Source organism: Erinaceus europaeus, chromosome 1 (assembly GCF_950295315.1).
Source record: "Erinaceus europaeus chromosome 1, mEriEur2.1, whole genome shotgun sequence".
Taxonomy (NCBI): Eukaryota; Metazoa; Chordata; class Mammalia; order Eulipotyphla; family Erinaceidae; genus Erinaceus; species Erinaceus europaeus.
Window position 1 is genome coordinate 119,441,503 of NC_080162.1, and position 19,574 is coordinate 119,461,076.

At 39.6% G+C, this 19,574-nt stretch overlaps 1 protein-coding gene across 1 annotated transcript in view; it reads left to right on the plus strand.

Annotated features, from left to right (window-relative positions):
* ANXA13 (annexin A13) overlaps positions 1 to 19,574 on the plus strand; it is a 72,858-nt gene that overhangs the window by 10,260 nt on the left and 43,024 nt on the right. Inside the window, exon 3 of the mRNA XM_060202054.1 lies at positions 3,903 to 4,085. Within this exon, the coding sequence (XP_060058037.1) occupies positions 3,903 to 4,085 (183 nt within the window). The remainder of the gene's footprint in view (positions 1 to 3,902; positions 4,086 to 19,574) is intronic.

Consider the following 19,574-nt stretch of genomic DNA (forward strand, 5'->3'; position numbering starts at 1 on the left):
GCTTCTCCACTGGACACGGGCATTGGCAAGTGGATCCATACCCCCAGCCTGTCTCTATCTTTCCCTAGTGGGGTAGGGCTCTGGAGAGGTAGTGTCTGTACCCATTTTTCATTTTCTTCTTTTTGCAAAGCATTTTTGTGTTTCTGAGCCCTAGTACAAGCTAAGAACATCTGATCTAGAACATTTTCTGATCCCAAATAATGGGTTCTTCCCATCCTTTGACTCATAACTTAGATATCAATTCTTTGAAGAACCTACCACTATTTCAAATAATTCACACACAGAAGAGAGTTTCTTACAGAATCCTGTTAATTTTTTTCATAGCCCATTTAATAATCTGTGGTTGTTTATTATGCAGTCCTTTTACTTGGTGACAAGTTCTAAGAAACTAATATTCATATCCATCTTCTTAATTGTCCTAGTTATAGTAATGAGCACAACCAGGGAACTCAAAGGTAAAAAGAAAAAAAAATTAAACAGAATTTAATAGGCCCATCAGAATTTTAATATTATGCAGTATAAGCAAAGCTGGTGGCATGAAGCAAAAGAGGAAAGATGAATCATTTAATAACTGAAACTAAACTGAATCCATTCCTTCTATGCTCTATATAGAGTCAGTTTCAGTTGTATTAGATGTAAGCCTTATAGGAATAAAGGTATTCATTGAAAGAACGTGAAGCCAGACCTTCCACCTTCTTCTTTTTTTTTTAAAATTTTTTTATTAACTTTATTTTTGAGAGAGAGAGAGACACACACACACAGAGTGATAAACACCAGAGCACTACTCAGCTCTGGCTTATGGTGGTGCGGGGAATTGAACCTGGGACTTAGGAGCCTCAGGCATGAGAGTCTGCATAACCATTATGCTATCTCCCTCGCCCACCTTCCACCTTCTGCACCCCATAATGTCCCTTGGTCCATGCTCCCAGAGGGATAAAGATAAGGAAGCTATAAGGGGAGGGGAGGGAATACAGAGTTCTGATGATAGGAATTGTGTGGAGTTTACACCTCTTATCCTATGGTTTTTGTCAGTGTTTCCTTTTTCTAAATAAAAATTATAAAAAAAGAACTTGAAGAAAATGTATAAGAAAGTTTAGCCATATATATATATATATATATATATATATATATAGAGAGAGAGAGAGAGAGAGAGAGAGAGAGAGAGAGGGGCTGAGAGGTCAAGAGAAAAAAGAGACACCTGCAGCATTATGCAACCACTTGTGAAGCTTCCCTACTACAAGGATGGAGAACAAGGCCTGAACCACAGTCGTTACGTATGATAAAATGTGTGTTCTAGAGGTTGAGCCACCACCAGGCCTCGTGTTTTCTGAGATTCATAAGAAACCTTTTGAGAGAGGAGCTGGGAGGTCAGTAGACTTACTTTTTCATGGAACCATCTTATATTATCAGGGGAAAAAGAACCATATAGATATTGCCTTTTTAGTTTAAAAAATATTTAAATCATTAAAATTTTGTCAGGACAATTCAGTATAGTCTTCAAAAGGATTCTCTAATGACAGTATTTTTAGTAAAATAGGAAGCTCTTAACCTTAACAAAAAGAATATTTTAACAACCTAGAAGCCACACAGGGCTAGCTCTTTTGTGAATAAAAAATTCACCTTTTAAAAACCTGCATTTGATTCACTAATATGTGTTTTGTTTAAAAAGATGGCCTACTAAAGCAGCTTGGTGTTTTATACTAGTTTGCGGCCATCACCAGTCCACACCCACCCCAACGGTGCATTCACATTCAATAACTAAAGTTACTTATTAAACTCAGAGATATAATACCCTGGGAAAACTATTATAAACTTGACTCATAGGAGAACTCATCTCTTAATGAAACAAAGAACAACTATCTCAGAAAAATAAAAATGGGCAATCATCATGTAAGTATTTATTACCTTTGGGAATCAACATTTTAATTTTGGTTAGTGTGTGAAGAAACTTGAACTATGAAATCATGACTGATACTTTGCTATTTTGGTAATCTATTCTGTTAGTTTTCACTACAGCACACTAGAATTTTAAAATGTATCTGTAATAATTTTTTTCTTCTTTAATCAAAAATCTCTTCAAAGGAGCCAAACAGAAGCATTCCAAGTAATGAACAGAGCAAATGGTTCATGTGTATTTGTAGCATGTGGGACTAAGATTCTCAACTTGTAGCCAAGTTGCATAAAAATTCAAAGTCTGTGCCCACCAGAAGTTAGTGAATATGGAAGTGTTGCTGTGAATATCCACTAGCCAAAGGAAAGCTCTACAAGGTCATATCACTTGTATTGAAAGGTGAAAGTATTCCAGTGCTATTTCTACATAGTGTCAGGCATCCAGATATTTGTAAATATCTATGCAATGAATTTACTTTTCTTTTGATATATTTATGCTCAAGTGACTACTAGTCTGTCTAGAAATTGCTGAGTAAAAACTAAATTGCTATGATTTTTATCTAATCAAGCCCCAAATTATTTTACATTACACACACACACACACACACACACACACACACACAAAACCTGTTACAATAGGAATTTTTATCAAGTTTTACTGCACCTGTTATACTTTTTCCATAGCAAGAATGATTCATTGCTTACTAGGAACAAAGAGAATTAAGATCCGTGAGTTTTATTTTATTTATTGGGTTTTTTCCTTTGCTATAAATTAGACTTGCACTCATATTGTTGCAAACATACAAGTATCTTCTTTGGAGAGGTGTGGTTATAATTGTCCTGAAGTTGTGATGGTTTATAATAATAGTTATATTTATACAACTACTATACAACTACGCTAAAGAGCGTAGTTTCACATCTATGCACATAACTCACATCATTCACCACCAAAAGCGTTGTGTTTGTTTTGTTTTGTTATAGAGACAGAAAGGCAGAGGGAGGGTGGAACAAATCACAGCACCAAAGCTTCTTTCAGTGCTGTGGAGGCTGCGTTTATGTACATGGTAAAGCAGCACACTTTTCACACGGTTTTGCTGGGCCACCGCCAAATCCTTACACTACCCTACTAGTTGGAATCTGGAGAGGAATTTTTTTCCCATGTTCTATTGGTGATTAATAGTAGGTTACAAGTAAGGCCAGGAGGTGGTGGGCCTGCTTGGGTGCACATGTTATAATGCTCAAGAACCCAGGTTCAAGCCCCTGGTCCCCACCTGCAGGGGAAAGCTTGTAAGTGAAGCAGAGTTGCAGGTAGGTCTCTCTGTCTTTCTTCCTCTCTTTCTCCCCTCCTCTCAATTTCTGGATGTCTCTATCCAACAAATAAATAAAGGTAATAAAAAAAAATCATCAGTTAGAAGATTTAAAGATCATTCCCACCACCAAATTCTGTGTCCCCACCCTCCCACCTCACAAAGATAACCACCATAGTTCTCACAAAATCTTGCAAATAATTTGCTTGCTTCTGCTTTTTTTTTTGAAAGTTTATGCTTCTCAGTTCTCTAGATTTCTACGAGTGAAATCATCCAGTAGTTGTCTTTCATCTCTTTATTTACTTCACTAAACATAATTACCTCTATTTCCATCCTTGTTATTCCAAAGGACACAACATCTCTTTTTCATAGCATAGTATATTCTGTGGAATATATATCCCATACTTCTTTAGCCAGTCACCTGCCAGTGGGCACTGCTTTCACTTTGGCCATTCTGAATAATGCAGCTATGAATATAAGGTGCATATATCCCTTAGAATTAGTGTCTGGGTGTCCTTTAGGTAAAGAGAGACATTATTTTACAAGTCACCTGCAAATAGTATTTGCATACTAGGTAAGGCCATGAGATTTCCACGCAGTACATCTTTCATAGAAACAGCAATTGATTCTAAAAACATTGCTAAAAGGTGCAGAGAGACTTGTGTACGTTTGTTTGGAAGACTTACCCATTGAACTTAACTTCAGGGGCATCGGCCTTTTGGGAGTGGCTTAGCATTTTTATGTATTTCTTTTCTGAATCCTCAGAGCCAGTCTTATACCTTCTCAGAAGGCAGTCAACAGCTGCCCAAAGGGGACACCCACTCCTCAGCAGCCGAGCAGCCTCTCACCCACCCACGATGCAGTGGAGAGCCAGGGGCTCAACAGCCTGTAAGCACTTTCTCTTCCCTCCATGGATATGGCCCAAGTGTAGCCAGGCCTTCTCATGGGTCATGTGGAATTCACCAGTGTCTTGTTACACTGGAAACTTAACATGGAATCTCCACTCTGAAGATGCCATCACCAGCATTGCTTCTATGTAGGAAATTTTACCACTGGAAAATGTTTGTTGTGATAGTTACAACTAATATAAAAAGCTTATCTAGGGGCTCAGCCTTTGTTTCCAACACTGTCCCTTAGACAGGGTCTTAGAATGGAGAGCATGATGCCATAATAGCATGGCAGAATTTAGCACATGCTCATTTGCAAGCTCTAAGACTGCTTCTTTTTTATTTTTTATTAGTGATTTCATAATGATTAACAAGAATGTAAGATAATAGGAGTACAATTCCATACAGTTCCCACCACCAGAGTTCCATGTCCCATCCCCTCCATTGGAAGCTTCCCTATTCTTTAATCCTCTGGGAGTATGGACCCAGGACCATTATGGGGTACAGAAGGTGGGAGGTCTGGCTTCTGTAATTGCTTCTCCACTGGACATGGGTATTGGCAGGTTGATTCATACTCCCAGTCTGTTTCTGTCTTTCCCCAGTGGGGAATTGAGGTGCTGGGACACACTGCTTAGGTCATCTAAGACTGTTTCTAAGTAGATGAGTGTAGGGGCTGGGTTAGGTACCTGTGGGTTAGGCATAGTGCAGGAGGACCTTGGTTCTAGCCCCTAGTCCCCACCTGCAGGGGGGAAGCTTTACAAGTGGTGAAGCAGGGCTGCAGGTGTCTCTCTGTCTCTCTTCCTCTCCATCTACCTCACCCCTCTCAATTTCTCTCTGTCTCTGTCCAATAATAAATAAAATAGATGAATGCAAAGTTTTTTTTAAGAATAAAAGTGTGTCTCAGTAATAACTTAATTTGTATCAGAAGTTGGCCTGAATATATAGTATCTTAGAAACTACAATGCTTATAGTTTTGGAGTGCTAACTAGGCAACCTAAACACATTTGCAAATCAAATGCAGTATTTATATGTTAGTGATAAACAAGTAAATGCATGTTATTGGTCTAAGTGTCACAGACAACCTTATTTTACTGAGAGCTTGTATCTGTGCTTAATGTAATAACTGATTGCCATAATGTGACCTCTTTTGAGCCTTAGTACCTCTAAATTCTGATGTCAGATATGACTTCTTAGTTCCCCTATCACGTGTCTATTCAATCTCCTGAGACACCTCTTTTTCTTTGACCAGAACTGCTCAGTTCTGGTTTATGATGGTGCTGAGGATTGAACCTGAGACCTTTGGTGCATCAGCCATGACAGTCTTTTGCAGAAGAGCTATGCTGTCTCCTAAGCCCTTCTTGAAACACTTTCTTTGTAAGATATTCTTTAATACATTTGGGCATTCTCTTGGCTCAAATGCATGATTTTATATTAAACCTTCCTTGATGCTCTCCTTTTATCACTAACCTGCAACAAAAACATATGGCTATGTGTTCTATGTAACTCATAACAGGCAGACAAATGCAGGTGTCAAAATCCTGTGCTGGAAATCAGTTAGTCTCATGGTCCATAGGTTTTATATTAATCTTAAGTTATTATCAGCACTAAGTGTATTATTTAAAAAATAAATAACTTCTAGGAAAGTGTTGGATTGCCAAGAATATGTCATGGAACAAGGTTCACAGATAATCAGTTGGCAAACAGTAATTTCCAAGGCACTATTATATGGAATCCAAGTCAATTCTGAAAATTGGAAATTACTTCATTTACTCTGTGATTTTTTCCAATTCTTTTGCTACCATTAGTGATTTTATTTTTTTTTTTAAATAAAGGCCCAGTGCCTGTGAGTAGCCTATCTGTAGCAGCAACCATTGAGATAATGAGTTACTATCATTTTGTAAACCATACAGTGTTCAGAATTTGTGTGGATGGCATGTATTTGCTCACTGTGAGCTTTGTGCATAGTCAGAAAAACAAGATCCACAGAAAATGTTGGTTACATTTAGCTTAATATCTCCTAGTTTATTCTACAATGTGAGTCACTTTCAAGAGAATCACTAGGTGGGAGAGAGAGACAGACAGACAGACGGAGGGGAAGGGGGAGGTAGAAGGAGGAGGGGGAGAAAGAGAGGGAGAAGAAGAAGGAGAGGAAGAAGGAGAGAGAGAATGAGTATTGAGCTCAATTTGAGAAAACTGAATGTGCCATAAGAGACTGGTTGTATGGGGGGGGCACTGGTTAAGTGTACATGTTATAATGCACAAGGACTGGGTTTCGAGTCCTCTATTCCCTACCTGCAGGGGGGAGGTTTCTTGAGCCTTGAAATAAGTACTGCAGATGTCTCTCTGTTTCTTTCCTTTTCTATCTTCCTCTACAGTCTCAATTTATCTCTATCCTATCAAATAAATAAATAAATAATAAATGGCCACCATGAGCCATGTAATTGTTCTGGAGATACTGAGGCCCAGCAATGAAAAATTAAAAATGATAAATATTCAATTAAATAAATAGAATTGCAAGAATACCTTGTTAAAATAGATTCTGATTCAATAGGTGTAGGTGGACCTAAGAGTTTGTGTTTCTAACAGGTGCACAGGCAGTATGGATTCTGTCACTAGTTCAAATGCAACATTTATGTAGCCGATTATAGGTTTTTGTTTGTCAGTTTGTTTTACCAGAGCACTGCTCAGCTCTGGCTTATAGTGATACAGGGGATTGTACCTGGGACTTTGGGGCCTCAGGCATGAAAGCCTCTTTTTGCACAACCATTATGCTGTCTCCCCCACCCTATAATCCTTTCCAGTAACTTCTAGTTCATCAGTTTTGAAAATAATTGCCCAAAAACCATTTATCCTCTTGACTTTGTGCTTATTTCCACACTTAATCAATGCCTTTCCTAAATCTTGCTCCCTCCCTATTGTTCTGCCCACAGCCTGCAGCCACACTTTTTTTTTTTGCCACAAGTTTTATCATGGGGAAAAATCCACTGTTCCTGGTGGTCACTAGTTTTTGCTTTATTTTATTTTATTTTTCTTTATTTATTTGCTAGGACAGAGACAAATTGAGACTGTGGAGGAAGACAGAAAAGGAAAGAGACAGAGAGACAAAATGATAATAACCCATTATCTCAACTGTTACTGCTCCAAATAGGCTATTCACAGACCCTGGGCCTTTAGTTAAAAAAAAAAAAAAAACACTAATGGTGGCAAAAGAATTAGGAAAATCACAGAGAAAATGAAGTAATTCCCAATTTTCAGAATTGACTTGGATTCTTTATAATAATGCCTTCGAAATTACTGTTTGCCATGAGGGGGAGAATACAGGTCCAAAAAGGATGACAGAGAACCTAGTGGGGGTTGTATTGTTATATGTAAAACTGAGAAATGCTATGCATGTACAAACTGTTGTATTTACTGTTGAATATAAAACATTAATTCCCCAATAAAGAAATAAGAAAGAAATAAATTACTATTTACCAACTGATTATCTATGAACCTTATTCCATGACATATTCTTGGCAAGCCAACACTTTCCCATAAGTTTTATCTTAATGGAGACAGAGAAATTGAGAGGGAAGGTGGGGATAGAGAGGGAGATAGAACAAGAGACACCTACCGCACTGCTTCATCACTAGTGAAGCTTTCCTCTGTAGATAGGAACTGGGGGCTTGAACCCAGGTCCTTAAGCATAATAACATGTGTGTTCTTTTGAGTGGACTGCCATCTGCCCCCAAAAGTCTTTGTTAAAAATCTGAAAATCACTGAACTAGGGAACAAGTCCTCCGGCTTAGTTGGCCATTGGAAGGATCTGAAGAGGTTGTTTTTTTTTTTTTTCTACTTCTTTCTTTCATTCATTCATTCATTCTTTCTTTCTTTCTTTCTTTCTTTCTTTCTTTTTTGCCTCCAGGGTTATTGCTGGGGCTCAGTGCCTGCACCATGAATTCACTGCTCGTGGAGGCCATTTTTCCCCCTTTTGTTGCCCTTATTGTTGTAGCCTTGTTGTGGTTATTATTTTTGTTGTTGATGTCGTTCATTGTTGGATAGGACAGAGAGAAATGGAGAGAGGAGGAGAAGACAGAGAGGAGGAGAGAAAGAGACACCTGCAGACCTGCCTCACTGCCTGTGAAGCAACTCCCCTGGAGAGCCGGGGGCTCGAACAGGTGTCCTTAAGCTGGTCCTTGTGCTTTGTGCCAAGTGCACTTAACCCGCTGCGCTACCACCTGACTCCTGATCTGAAGAGTTTTAACCACCACCGATGTCAGGGTGCCCAGACATTAATATTAAGAAATGCTCTCTAGAGATGCCAATGTGCAGCACGTTGTGAGAAGCAGGATGCCTACCACTGTTCTCAGGAGCAGCTTGGCACACTACAGAGGAAAACAGGTGGTGCCAATGAAAGCTGACCTGCAGATGTTGAAACATCTTCTCAGCTTTCAGCCATGGTGCTTATAAACACACCATGTTTACAACTTGCTTATGCCATAATTTAGTCAGCGCAACCACTATGGAGAACAAATTGGGACTTGTAGCAGGTGAATACCGGGCAAGTTTGGATGAAGTTGGAACAGGAATATCTGAGTCCAACACAACAGATAGAGACTAGGTTCAGATACCTGATAAAAGAAAGGAGACTCTGGAGGCAAGCAAAATAGTAATAGTAATAATAATAATAATAATAATAAATGCTGCTAGGGGTTTGGAATAAAATTAAGCATGATTTTAATCAAGAGTGTATATTTTTAATTTAAGAAAGGATAAATTAACAAAACCATAGGGTAGAAGGGGTACAACTCCACATAATTCCCACCACCCAATCTCCATATCCCATCCCCTCCCCTGATAGCTTTCCCATTCTCTATCCCTCTGGGAGCATGGACCCAGGGTCACTGTGGGTTGCAGAAGGTAGAAGGTCTGGCTTCTGTAATTGCTTCCCCGCTGAACATGGGCATTGACTGGTCGGTCCATACTCCCAGTCTGCCTCTCTCTTTCCCTAGTAGGGTGGGGCTCTGGGAAAACGGAGCTCCAGGACACATTGGTGGGGTCTTCAGTCCAGGGAAGCCTGGACAGCATTCTGATGGCACCTGGAACCTGGTGGCTGAAAAGAGAGTTAACATACAAAGCCAAACAAATTGTTGAGCAATCATGGACCCAAAGGTTGGAATAGTGGAGAGGAAGTGTTAGGGGGGTACTCACTGCAAACTCTAGTGGACTTCTGCTTTCAGGTATATATTTTGCACTAGTTTATGGATACGTGTGAACACATGCTCTCTTGGACTCAACTTATATTGATATTCCCTTACAAGGTGAAAGAATAGCTTTCATTGTTTTTACTCTGAGACAGAAATCTGCTCAAAGCACATTCAGGCATTTCATCTTGTTTTTTTTTTCCAGAAAATCAGAATATGTTCACATATGCCCCACTACACAGCACCATTCTGTGTTGTAAAAACACAGTTCAGTCCCAGGCATTTCTCTGTTTAATTTTTTCCCATTTTGTTTTATTTCTTTATTGGGGAATTAATGTTTTACATTCAACAATAAATACAATAGTTTGTACATGCATAACATTTCCCAGTTTTCCATATAACAGTACAACCCCCATTAGGTCCTCTGACATCCTTTTTGGACCTGTATTCTCCCCCACCCCACCCTAAAGTCTTTTACTTTGGTTCCATATGCCAATTCCAGTTCAGGTTCTACTTGTGTTTTCTCTTCTGATCTTGTGTTTCCACTTCTGCCTGAGAGTGAGATAATCTCATATTCATCCTTCCATTTCTGACTTATTCCACTTAACATGAATTTTTCAAGGTCCATTCAAGATCAGCTGAATCTCAGTTTAATTTTTGCCCACCTACTACTGACTCCTCAGAGTACACTAGCTTCTTTCTTTCTTTTTCTCTTTCTTTTTGTTTTTTTCTTTTCTTTCTTTTCTTTTTTTTTTTTTTTTTTTGGCTTCAAGCAATGAATCCCAAGTTTATACTTTCACTGGGGAGTAAAAAAAATCAAAGAAGGAAATTGATAATTATTTTTTAAAGAGAAAAATGCCTCATTTTTCATAACTCGTTAAGTCATGGTCCCTTTCACTATTGAGAAATAGCTAGCATCACCCTAACACCACCCTATCCTTCAGGTTCACAGTTGTTGATACAATAAAGTAGTAATTGAATATCTGGAAGGTTAGCATTCTTCAGAAGCCTCTTTTTAAATCAGACAATTCTTTGTTAGAAGAATGGTTCTGTGCTTTATAGGGTATCTGGCAGCATTCTTAGTCTCTTTATCTAAATGTCAATAGCATTCCCTCATTTGTAACAACACAAATATTCCTAAACATTGCCAAATGTCCCCAGGGAGAAAAATCACTCTTGGCTGGTTGTGAACCTCATCATTAACCTTGGATGGGAAAGCAAGGTCAGGAGACAGTCCCATAATGTCTTTACCTGGTTGGAGTCCCACAGGTAACCAACCATTCATTCTTGTTGCTCTGACCTGAGCATTCCTTCACACCAGTTGCCTCTTATCAGAGAGCCAGCTCATTGTGAAAACTAACCCTTGTCCTCCTGTTGTGACAACAGTTCCTGAGTTATAGCAATTTTCCCCCAAAAGATTATTAGTCCACTTGGTAATTTCTGATGACCAGATTGAGAAGGGCTTCCCTGCAGAGACATTCAGTAACTAGGCTGTTCAATAATAAGCTTGGCAGAATAAGCTAATTCACCCAAAAGTCATGTTTAAATATGTGAATGACCCTTCTGTGGTATTTTGAATTGTCCATCAAAGGTCTACAAAACTTTTTCTGGCTCTAAGCTCAAAATGAACCTTAATAGTATTCTTACTAGCTGGCTCAAAGTACAAATAAAGAGGGAGTTGGGTGATAGTGCAGCAGGTTAAGCACATGTGGCGCAAAGCACAAGGACCAGCGGAAGGATCCTGGTTCGAGCCCCTCTCCGCCCCCCCCCCCACCTGCAGGGGAGTCGCTTCACAAGCAGTGAAGCAGGTCTGTAGGTGTCTATCTTTCTCTCCCCCTCTCTGTCTTCCCCTCCTCTCTCCATTTCTCTCTGTCCTATCTAACAATGACAACATCAACTACAACAACAATGAAAAACAACAAAGGCAACAAAAAGGAAAAATAAATAAATATAAAAAAGCAAAGTACAAATAAAGAACCAGAGATAAAAAAAAATTAAGTTAAATTAAAAAACCCTAGAGAGAAAGAGGAATTAAGGGCTTTTCTCTAATTAAGTAGGGTCCCTGGCCAGTTGATTAAACTAGCTGCCTTTACTTTGTCTATACAATGATTAAACTAGCTGCCTTAACTTTGTCTTTACAATGATTAAACTAGCTGCCTTTACTTTGTCTATGCAATGGATTGGGTCATCAATGTCTCCCACACTTCAGGTTAAAATATGCCCTTCCTGGGAGTATAGATCCATCTGCCAATGCCCATGTCCACTGGAGAAGCAATTACAGAAGCCAGACCTTCCACCTTCTGCACCTCATAATGATCTTGGGTCCATACTCCCAGAAGGATAAAGAACAAGGAAGCTTCCCATGGAGGAGATGAGATATAGAACTCTGGTGGTGGGTATTGTGGGAATTGTACCCCTTTTATCCTGTGGTCTTGTCTATTACTATTATTAGATTTTTTTAATTTTTTATTTAAGAAAGGATTAATGAACAAAAACATAAGGTAGGAGGGGTACAACTCCACACAATTCCCACCACCCAATCCCTATAACCCACCCCCTCCCATGATAGCTTTCCCATTCTCTAGCCCTCTGGGAGCATGGACCCAGGGTCACTGTGGGTTGCAGAAGGTAGAAGGTCTGGCTTCTGTAATTGCTTCCCCGCTGAACATGGGCGTTGACTGGTCGGTCCATACTCCCAGTCTGCCTCTCTCTTTCCCTAGTAAGGTGTGTCTCTGGGGAAGCTGAGCTCCAGGACACATTGGTGGGGTCTTCAATCCAGGGAAGCCTGGCCAGCATCCTGGTGGCATCTGGAACCTGGTGATTGAAAAGAGAGTTAACATATGAAGCCAAACAATTTGTTGAGCAATCATGGATCCCAAGCTTGGAATAGTGGAGAGGAAGTGTTAGTGAGGTACTCACTGCAAACTCTAGTGTACTTCTGCTTTCAGGTATATATTTTGCAGTAGTTTATGGATACGTGTGCTCATAAGCTCTCTCTCACGGAAACTGGTGTATATCTAGGTTATGGGACTTTGTTAGAAAGTGAAATACCTGAGATGAAATTAGAGTGTACTATAAAAGGAAAGGTCTCACCCGAGTAATGAAGCTGAAGGGTTGTCATTCCACACATGAAGTCTCTGGATACAGTCTGAGGTGAAGCATGTTGAGGTGGCAATCGTTGCGTTGGTTAGGTTGTGATCAGCAGATGCAATATTATTTGGTTTGGATTGGGAGATGCATACGGGAAAGTGGGCCCTATCCGAGGGTTCCAGGACTGGGGGAAGTAGGGGCTCTATAGTGGAGATGTGAGGTTCCTGCTGTCTTAGGGTTCAAAAAGACAATCGATAGTTAATATTATCATCACATTATTTGTTAATTGGGTTAACTTTGAAAAGTCCCTTTGTTATGGTTTGCTGTACAGTATCCAGTATCTTGTATATAGCTGTGCTATTTATTAGATTTTTTTAGGTGTGACCTTCATAATGTTCTAAATAAATATTATACATCTTCTACTAGTAGTTTTTAAATTTATTTTATTAGTGATTTTACTATTATTAATAATAATCAGCAAGATTGTGGGATAAGAGAGGTATAATTCCATATAATTCTCAGCACCAGAGTTCTGTATCTCATCCCTCCATTGGAAGCTTCCTTATTCTTTATGCCTTTGGGAGTATGGACCCGGGATAATTATGAGGTACCAGAAGTGGGAGATTTAACTTCTTTAATTATTTTTCCACTAGGCATGGGTGTTGGCAGGCCAATTCATACTCCCAGTCTGTTTCTATCTTTCCCGAGTAGAGTAGGGCTCTGGGGAAGTGGGGTTCCAGGATACATTGGTGAGGTCATCTGCCCAGGGATGTCAGGATGGCATTATGTTAAGATCAGTTTTGTTAATATCTACTTATTTATTAATGAGGAGGGGAAGAGAGAAAGAACTATATTATCACTCTGGTACATGTGATGCTGGAACTCGAACTTGGGACCTTATACTTGAGTGTTCAATACTTCAATCACTGTGTCACCTCAAGCCTCAACTTCTGTATCTTCTTAAAATTCCACACATAAATTAGCTCATGTAGTATTTGTATTTATCTGACCGACTTTATTTTTTAGCATGATGCTGTCAAAGTCCAACCATGCTGTTGCAAATGACAGAATTTCCTTCTTTCTCAATTCTGAATAATTTCCCATTGTATATTCTTTTTAAAAAATCTTTTTATTTACTTATTATTGGTTAGAGACAGAGAGAAATTGAGAGGGTAGGAGGAGATAGAGAAGATGAGAAACAGACACCTGCAGTCCTGCTTCACCACTCATGAAGCTTTTTTCCTGCAGGTGGGGACCAGGGGCTTGAACTTGTGTCATTGTGCACTGTAGTGTGTGTGTGCTTAACCAGGTGCACCACTGTATGGCTTCCCACTGTATATTTTTTATCCATCCATTCATTCATTCATGGGCACAAGTTGTTGACTATACAATGTAGCTAGACTGTTGTGAATAATGTTACAACAAAGTACATTGTCTAATTTCATCTTTCTTAGATTCTGCTAATTAGGGCAGGTATTAACCCCCATTTACAAATGAGAAGCAGAATACAGGTTCCCGTTTCACTCACAAAAACTAGTTGGAGCAGAATTTGATAATAACACCTCCCCTACAGACACTTTGACTATGGGGTGATGGTAGTCCATTTTGCCTTGCAAATAGTGGTGAGAAGTTTTCACTTCTCATTTCACTTTCTATTGTCTCACTGTCATGAACATTCACTAATCTCATAGCTTACAAGGTGTCCTTAGCTCTCTGGTAAGTGGACAAGTTGTAGATCTCAACTGGTGTTTCCATCAAATACCAGGATTCTAAAAGTTGGGCTGAGCTTTACTATCATTAGTTTCATATTTGCCAAATAATTTTGACATGGGCAAAGTCAACCAGTTAATGAGAAATCAATAGTAGAACTTCTGGATCCTGACTCTGCAGGTTGCTATTTCATCATATACTGGCTGAGCAACCTTGAGCAAGTTATTAACATTTCTGTATCTTTGCTTACTTATCTGCAAAAAATAGGAAGTAATAATGCCTATTTCTCAGGGTGATAGTGAGAACTTTTAAAAATTGTATAGTAGAAGAAGTGCTGATTTTCACAGTGGTAGTCATAGGGATACAGCCTACATCTCCACAAGATGGATATCACCACACCTTACTTTGCTCCCAACCATGATCTTCCTCCACCACAGGCCATGGGATCCCCAATCTTCCTCAGTCCCCATTGTGAGGATTAAACAAATTAGTAGATACAGATTGCTTTGACAAGTGTCTGGCATTACTAGGTGTTTTATATTTTGTTGCCATATTCAATTTTAAATGTTTTCCCCTCAACTTTCTCTTGAATTTTTAGCTGCTGCTACTCCTAATATATAAATGTGAACTAGTTTCTGGTTTATGACAAATTTGTCATCGGTTATTTTATTTTGTTTATTATTGCTGTTATTATATTTTTTACCAGAGCATTGATCATCTTTGGCTTATGATAGTGTGGGGGAATTGAACCTAAGACCTTGGAGCCTCAGGCACAAAAGTCTCTTTGCATAACCATTATGTTATCTCCCCTACCTATGATCATTTATTTTAAAGATGACATATACACACCCAATAGGAATAAGACTAATATGGAAGAAAGCAAAAATGAAATTGAGCACTTATCTTGCTAAGTAATACTTGTACATATCCTTATAGTATATAAGCTGCAAGTTATAGGTGTTACTATTATCAATTTCAGTTGAGAAAGCAGAGTATTAGAAGGGATATGAGATGGGCCTGGCAGTAGTGTAGTGTACCTGGTTGAGTGCACTCATTAGAATTTGCAAGGGCCTGGGTTCAAGGCCCCCAACCCCCACCTGCAGGGGGGAAGCTTCATGAGTGGTAAAACAGTGCTGTAGTGTCATTCTCATCCTCTCCATCTCCCCACTCCCCTCCCCCCAATTTTTCTGTCGCTATCCAAGATAAATAAATAAGTCTCTTTAAAAAGAAAGGTTCTGAATAAAGTATATTCATGCCAAGTTCAAGAGGAGATATATAGGCATTCCCATGTGACCACAGAGAAATCTCTTTCCCAAACTGGGCTCAACTTCCCTAGCTTTGTAATGATCTTAAATCTAAATAAGTTAAGTTTAGTCCAGTTCATCAACATTGGTTCCTGGTCACATCAGCAAGCAGTGGCAGTGTCATGGCTTCTGCTGAGAAATAGACAGCCATATCTGAGGCTCTCTCCACCACCACCTTCACCCACCTCCATTTTATTTTTGCTTAGTGAGTCTCACTCACTGCCTGGTTCTGCCTTGTCCCTCAGTTTCAATCCCCTTAGCTTTCTTTTGCTGTCATGCTGAGGCAATTTATAAGCCCTCAGCACTGTGACCTTAGCACTTCCTCCAAGTCCTCTTATTTCAAAACCAGGATACCAAACAACCACTTTCAAATATTGACTGAGCAAGTCAGGGTTTCTGGCAAACTGCATTGAAATGAACAAACAATCAAAATGCCACTCCCCTTACATTTTGATAATACTTTAGAGTTTACAAATGACCCTTGCATCCATATGTCACCAAGAAGCCCATCTCCTACGTGCCATTGACCAAGTGTTCAGTGCAAGCTGACTTGTGCTACTTTATCCCAAACACAATTGCTTACTGGTTTCATCCCAACACCATAAGCAAGTGTGTCACCACTTCAAAGCTGAGACAAAAGAGGCTTAGATAGGTCATCTTGCCAGAGTGTACAAACAGGAAGCTATAAAGTGTAATTGAGTATGGTAGGACTTGCCATCCAAGCCTTTGTTGTCATGATGCCACACTTGGGTTCAGCTTGTTTGCCCCACAAGTAACTAGTATAGTGGCAGGTCATGGGGATCACACATGCACACAGACCTGTCCCTCTTTTATTTTACTTATTTTCTACTTGCCTAACCCACTCTTTGTCTTTCAAGACCTAGCACAATGATCAACTCTATAAAACTTCCTTTCTCCTCTCAGTTATCTGTAGCCAACTTCCTCACCATATCAGAATGCAATTGCCTTTTAATCTATCTCTTGTTTGTTTCCTGTGAGACTAGAACTTTACTTTACAGGTCTTATCCTACGTGAGATCCTGGGAATACAACTGATAGCACCAAGTGGGACTGTTTGGATGGTAGAGAAGTGTTTTTTTTTTTTACTTTTATTTATTTATTTATTTATTTTATTTCTTTATTGGGGAATTAATGTTTTACATTCAACAGTAAATACAATAGTTTGTACATGCATAACATTCCTCAGTTTCCCATTTAACAATACAACCCCCACTATGTCATTTATCATCCTTCATGGACCTGTATTCTCCCCACCCACCCACTCCCACCCCAGAGTCTTTTACTTTGGTGCGATATGCCAATTACATTTCAGGTTCTACTTGTGTTTTCATTTCTGATCTTGTTTTTCAACTTCTGCCTGAGAGTGAGATCATCCCATATTCATACTTCTGTTTCTGACTTATTTCACATGAATTTTTCAAGGTCCATCCAAGATTGGCTGAAAACGGTGAAGTTGCCATTTTTTATAGCTGAGTAGTATTCCATTGTGTGTATATACCACAACTTGCTCAGCCGCTCATCTGTTGTTGGACACCAGGTTTTGGCTATTACAAATTGTGCTGCCAAGAACATATGTGTACACAGATCTTTTTGGATGGATGTGTTGGGTTCCTTAGGATATATCCCCAGGAGAGGAATTGCAGGGTCGTAGGGTAAGTCCATTTCTAGCCTTAGGAGAGTTCTCCAGACTGTTCTCCACAGAGGTTGGACCAATTTACATTCCTATCAGCAGTGTAGGAGGGTTCCTTTGACCCCACACCCAGAGAGGTGTTTTGGTCCCCCTCCCTCTGCGTCTCTCCCTCTATATGAGAACTGCACATCAGACCACTGAGTCCCTCTGACCTGGGATAGGGTTTGACAAATATTAGACTTTTAGTATTTGCCTATTAAAGAAGAAGGGAGGGGAAAGGAGGGGGAAGAAGAATGAAAAGGAAAAAGGAAGAAGAGAAAGAGAAAGAGAAAAGAAGAGAGGAAGCCAGGAGAAGAACCACTTAGAGGAGAGATTAACTTGTATGCTGCGTATTTTTTTTAATTAATCCATGTCTATCATGAGAATATTTCTATTATTTTACAAGACAGAGAGAAAGACTGTTCACTTCTGGCATATGGTGCTGTTAGGGATCAAACTCAGCACCTCAGGCACCACAGTCCTGTGCTCTGTCCTTGAATCCCCCAACTCTGTTCCCCATTCTTGAGGTTATCCAAATAGAAGATCAGTCCACTGGGACTGATAAGTAGGAGTATACACTAACATGAGTGTACTTAAGGTTGGGTCCTGGAAAATCCTGGTTACTTTATAACACAAAATAACTATTTTGCAAACTAGTTTCCTTATCTAGTTCCCCCCCACCCCCAGCCCCACCCCTGCCATGAACTTGAATTTGCTGCAAGCTGGAGGAAGCTTTTTCTTTCTGCATTCATTTTTGATCCTAAGGTGCTGGGTGTTCAGGATATGATGCAAAAGTCTAGCTGGCTTTCCTCCTGGGTAGTTAGCCTGCTAAAACTGACTCATCCCCGAGTCATGTCAAAAGAGTGTGTGTCTTCAGGATTCTTTCTGTCCAGGTGGCACTGCCTTCTAGCTTATAGCAGCTCAGTTTATTTTCTATGCTTCTTCCTTCTAGAAAAACAAACAAAAAAAATATTCATTTCCTTGTTTCAGATGCAGAAACATAAAGACACACTGAAGTGACATGTTAACTAGCTAAAAAGAATTATAACCCAATATTGTACATTCTCAGCTTATTTACCAGGCAGAGTTCTGAGAGGCTGAGTAGTGTTTGCTTCCTTTGATGAGCCTTGCTTACTGGCGCCATGGTAGGCACTTCACCAGGGGTGAGATCATTGTGCTCCAAAAGGTGAGGATAATCACTTTTGTCAAATGGGACAGATAATAAAAAGTGATGCCAGAGTGTCAGCCAGTCATTTAGCCTGAATTTTTTATTAAAATTTTAATTGGGGTATTAATGGCTTACAGTAAATACAGTTATTGATACATATATAAAATTTCTCAATTTTCTGCAAAACACTCTCCCCCCCACCCCACCAGCCTAGGTCCTCCTCCACCATCATGTGCTAAGACCTGAACCCCCACCCCCAACTCTAAGTCCTTTGCTTTGGTGCAATACTCCAAACCCAGTCCAAGTTCTGCTTTGTGTTCCCCGTTTCTGTTCTTATTTGTCAACTTCTGTCCATGAGTGAGATCACCCTATATTCATCCTTCTCTTTCTGTCAGCCTGTGTGTGTAACCACTCTGTCTGATCTAAGCTTCACATAATCAATGAAATTTCATTCCTAAATCACTGTTCACAAGGCAAAAATCCCTTGAGCAGAAAAGTGCCTGAAGTATTCTGGGATGTTCCCTGCTGGTCTGCCCTCAGCAAATAATTTTTACATGTCATGAACCATACTGGATGACAATTTTGATTTCAATGCTTTGCTTGAATTATTTCATTTTAATTCTCACAACAGCTTTTGAATATTCTCATTTTTCCATGAGGAAACCACATACAGCACAGAGAAGTTCCAAAACCTAGCCCAGGTTGCACAAGTAGTAAGCAGATGCTCTGGAATTTGAGTCCACTATGACTAGAAAGTCATTTTCTTAAACTCGACTATTATATCCTCACTCCCACCTACTATAAGCACGTTGATGTTTGTAACATTGTGAAAAATAATAAAAGGTACCTCATAATGACCCTGGGTCCATATTCCCACAGGGGTTAAAGAATAGGAAAGCTATCAGCGGAGGGGATGGGATATGGAGCTCTGGTGGTAGGAATTATATCCTATGGTTTTGTCAGTGTTTCCATTTTATAAATAAATACATTTTTAAAATAATAATAATATAGGACAATATATATTCATCTATAGCATGTAGATATATTCCAACTTGACAAGTCAAAATATGGAGCATCAAAAATCTAAATATTGGGAGTCGGGCTGTAGCGCAGCGGGTTAAGCGCAGGTGGCGCAAAGCACAAGGACCGGCATGAGGATCCCGGTTTGAACCCTGGCTCCCCACCTGCAGGGGAGTCGCTTCACAGGCAGTGAAGCAGGTCTGCAGGTGTCTATCTTTCTCTCCTCCTCTCTGTCTTCCGCTCCTCTCTCCATTTCTCTCTGTCCTATCCAACAACGACAACAACAATAATAACTACAACAATAAAACAACAAGGGCAACAAAAGG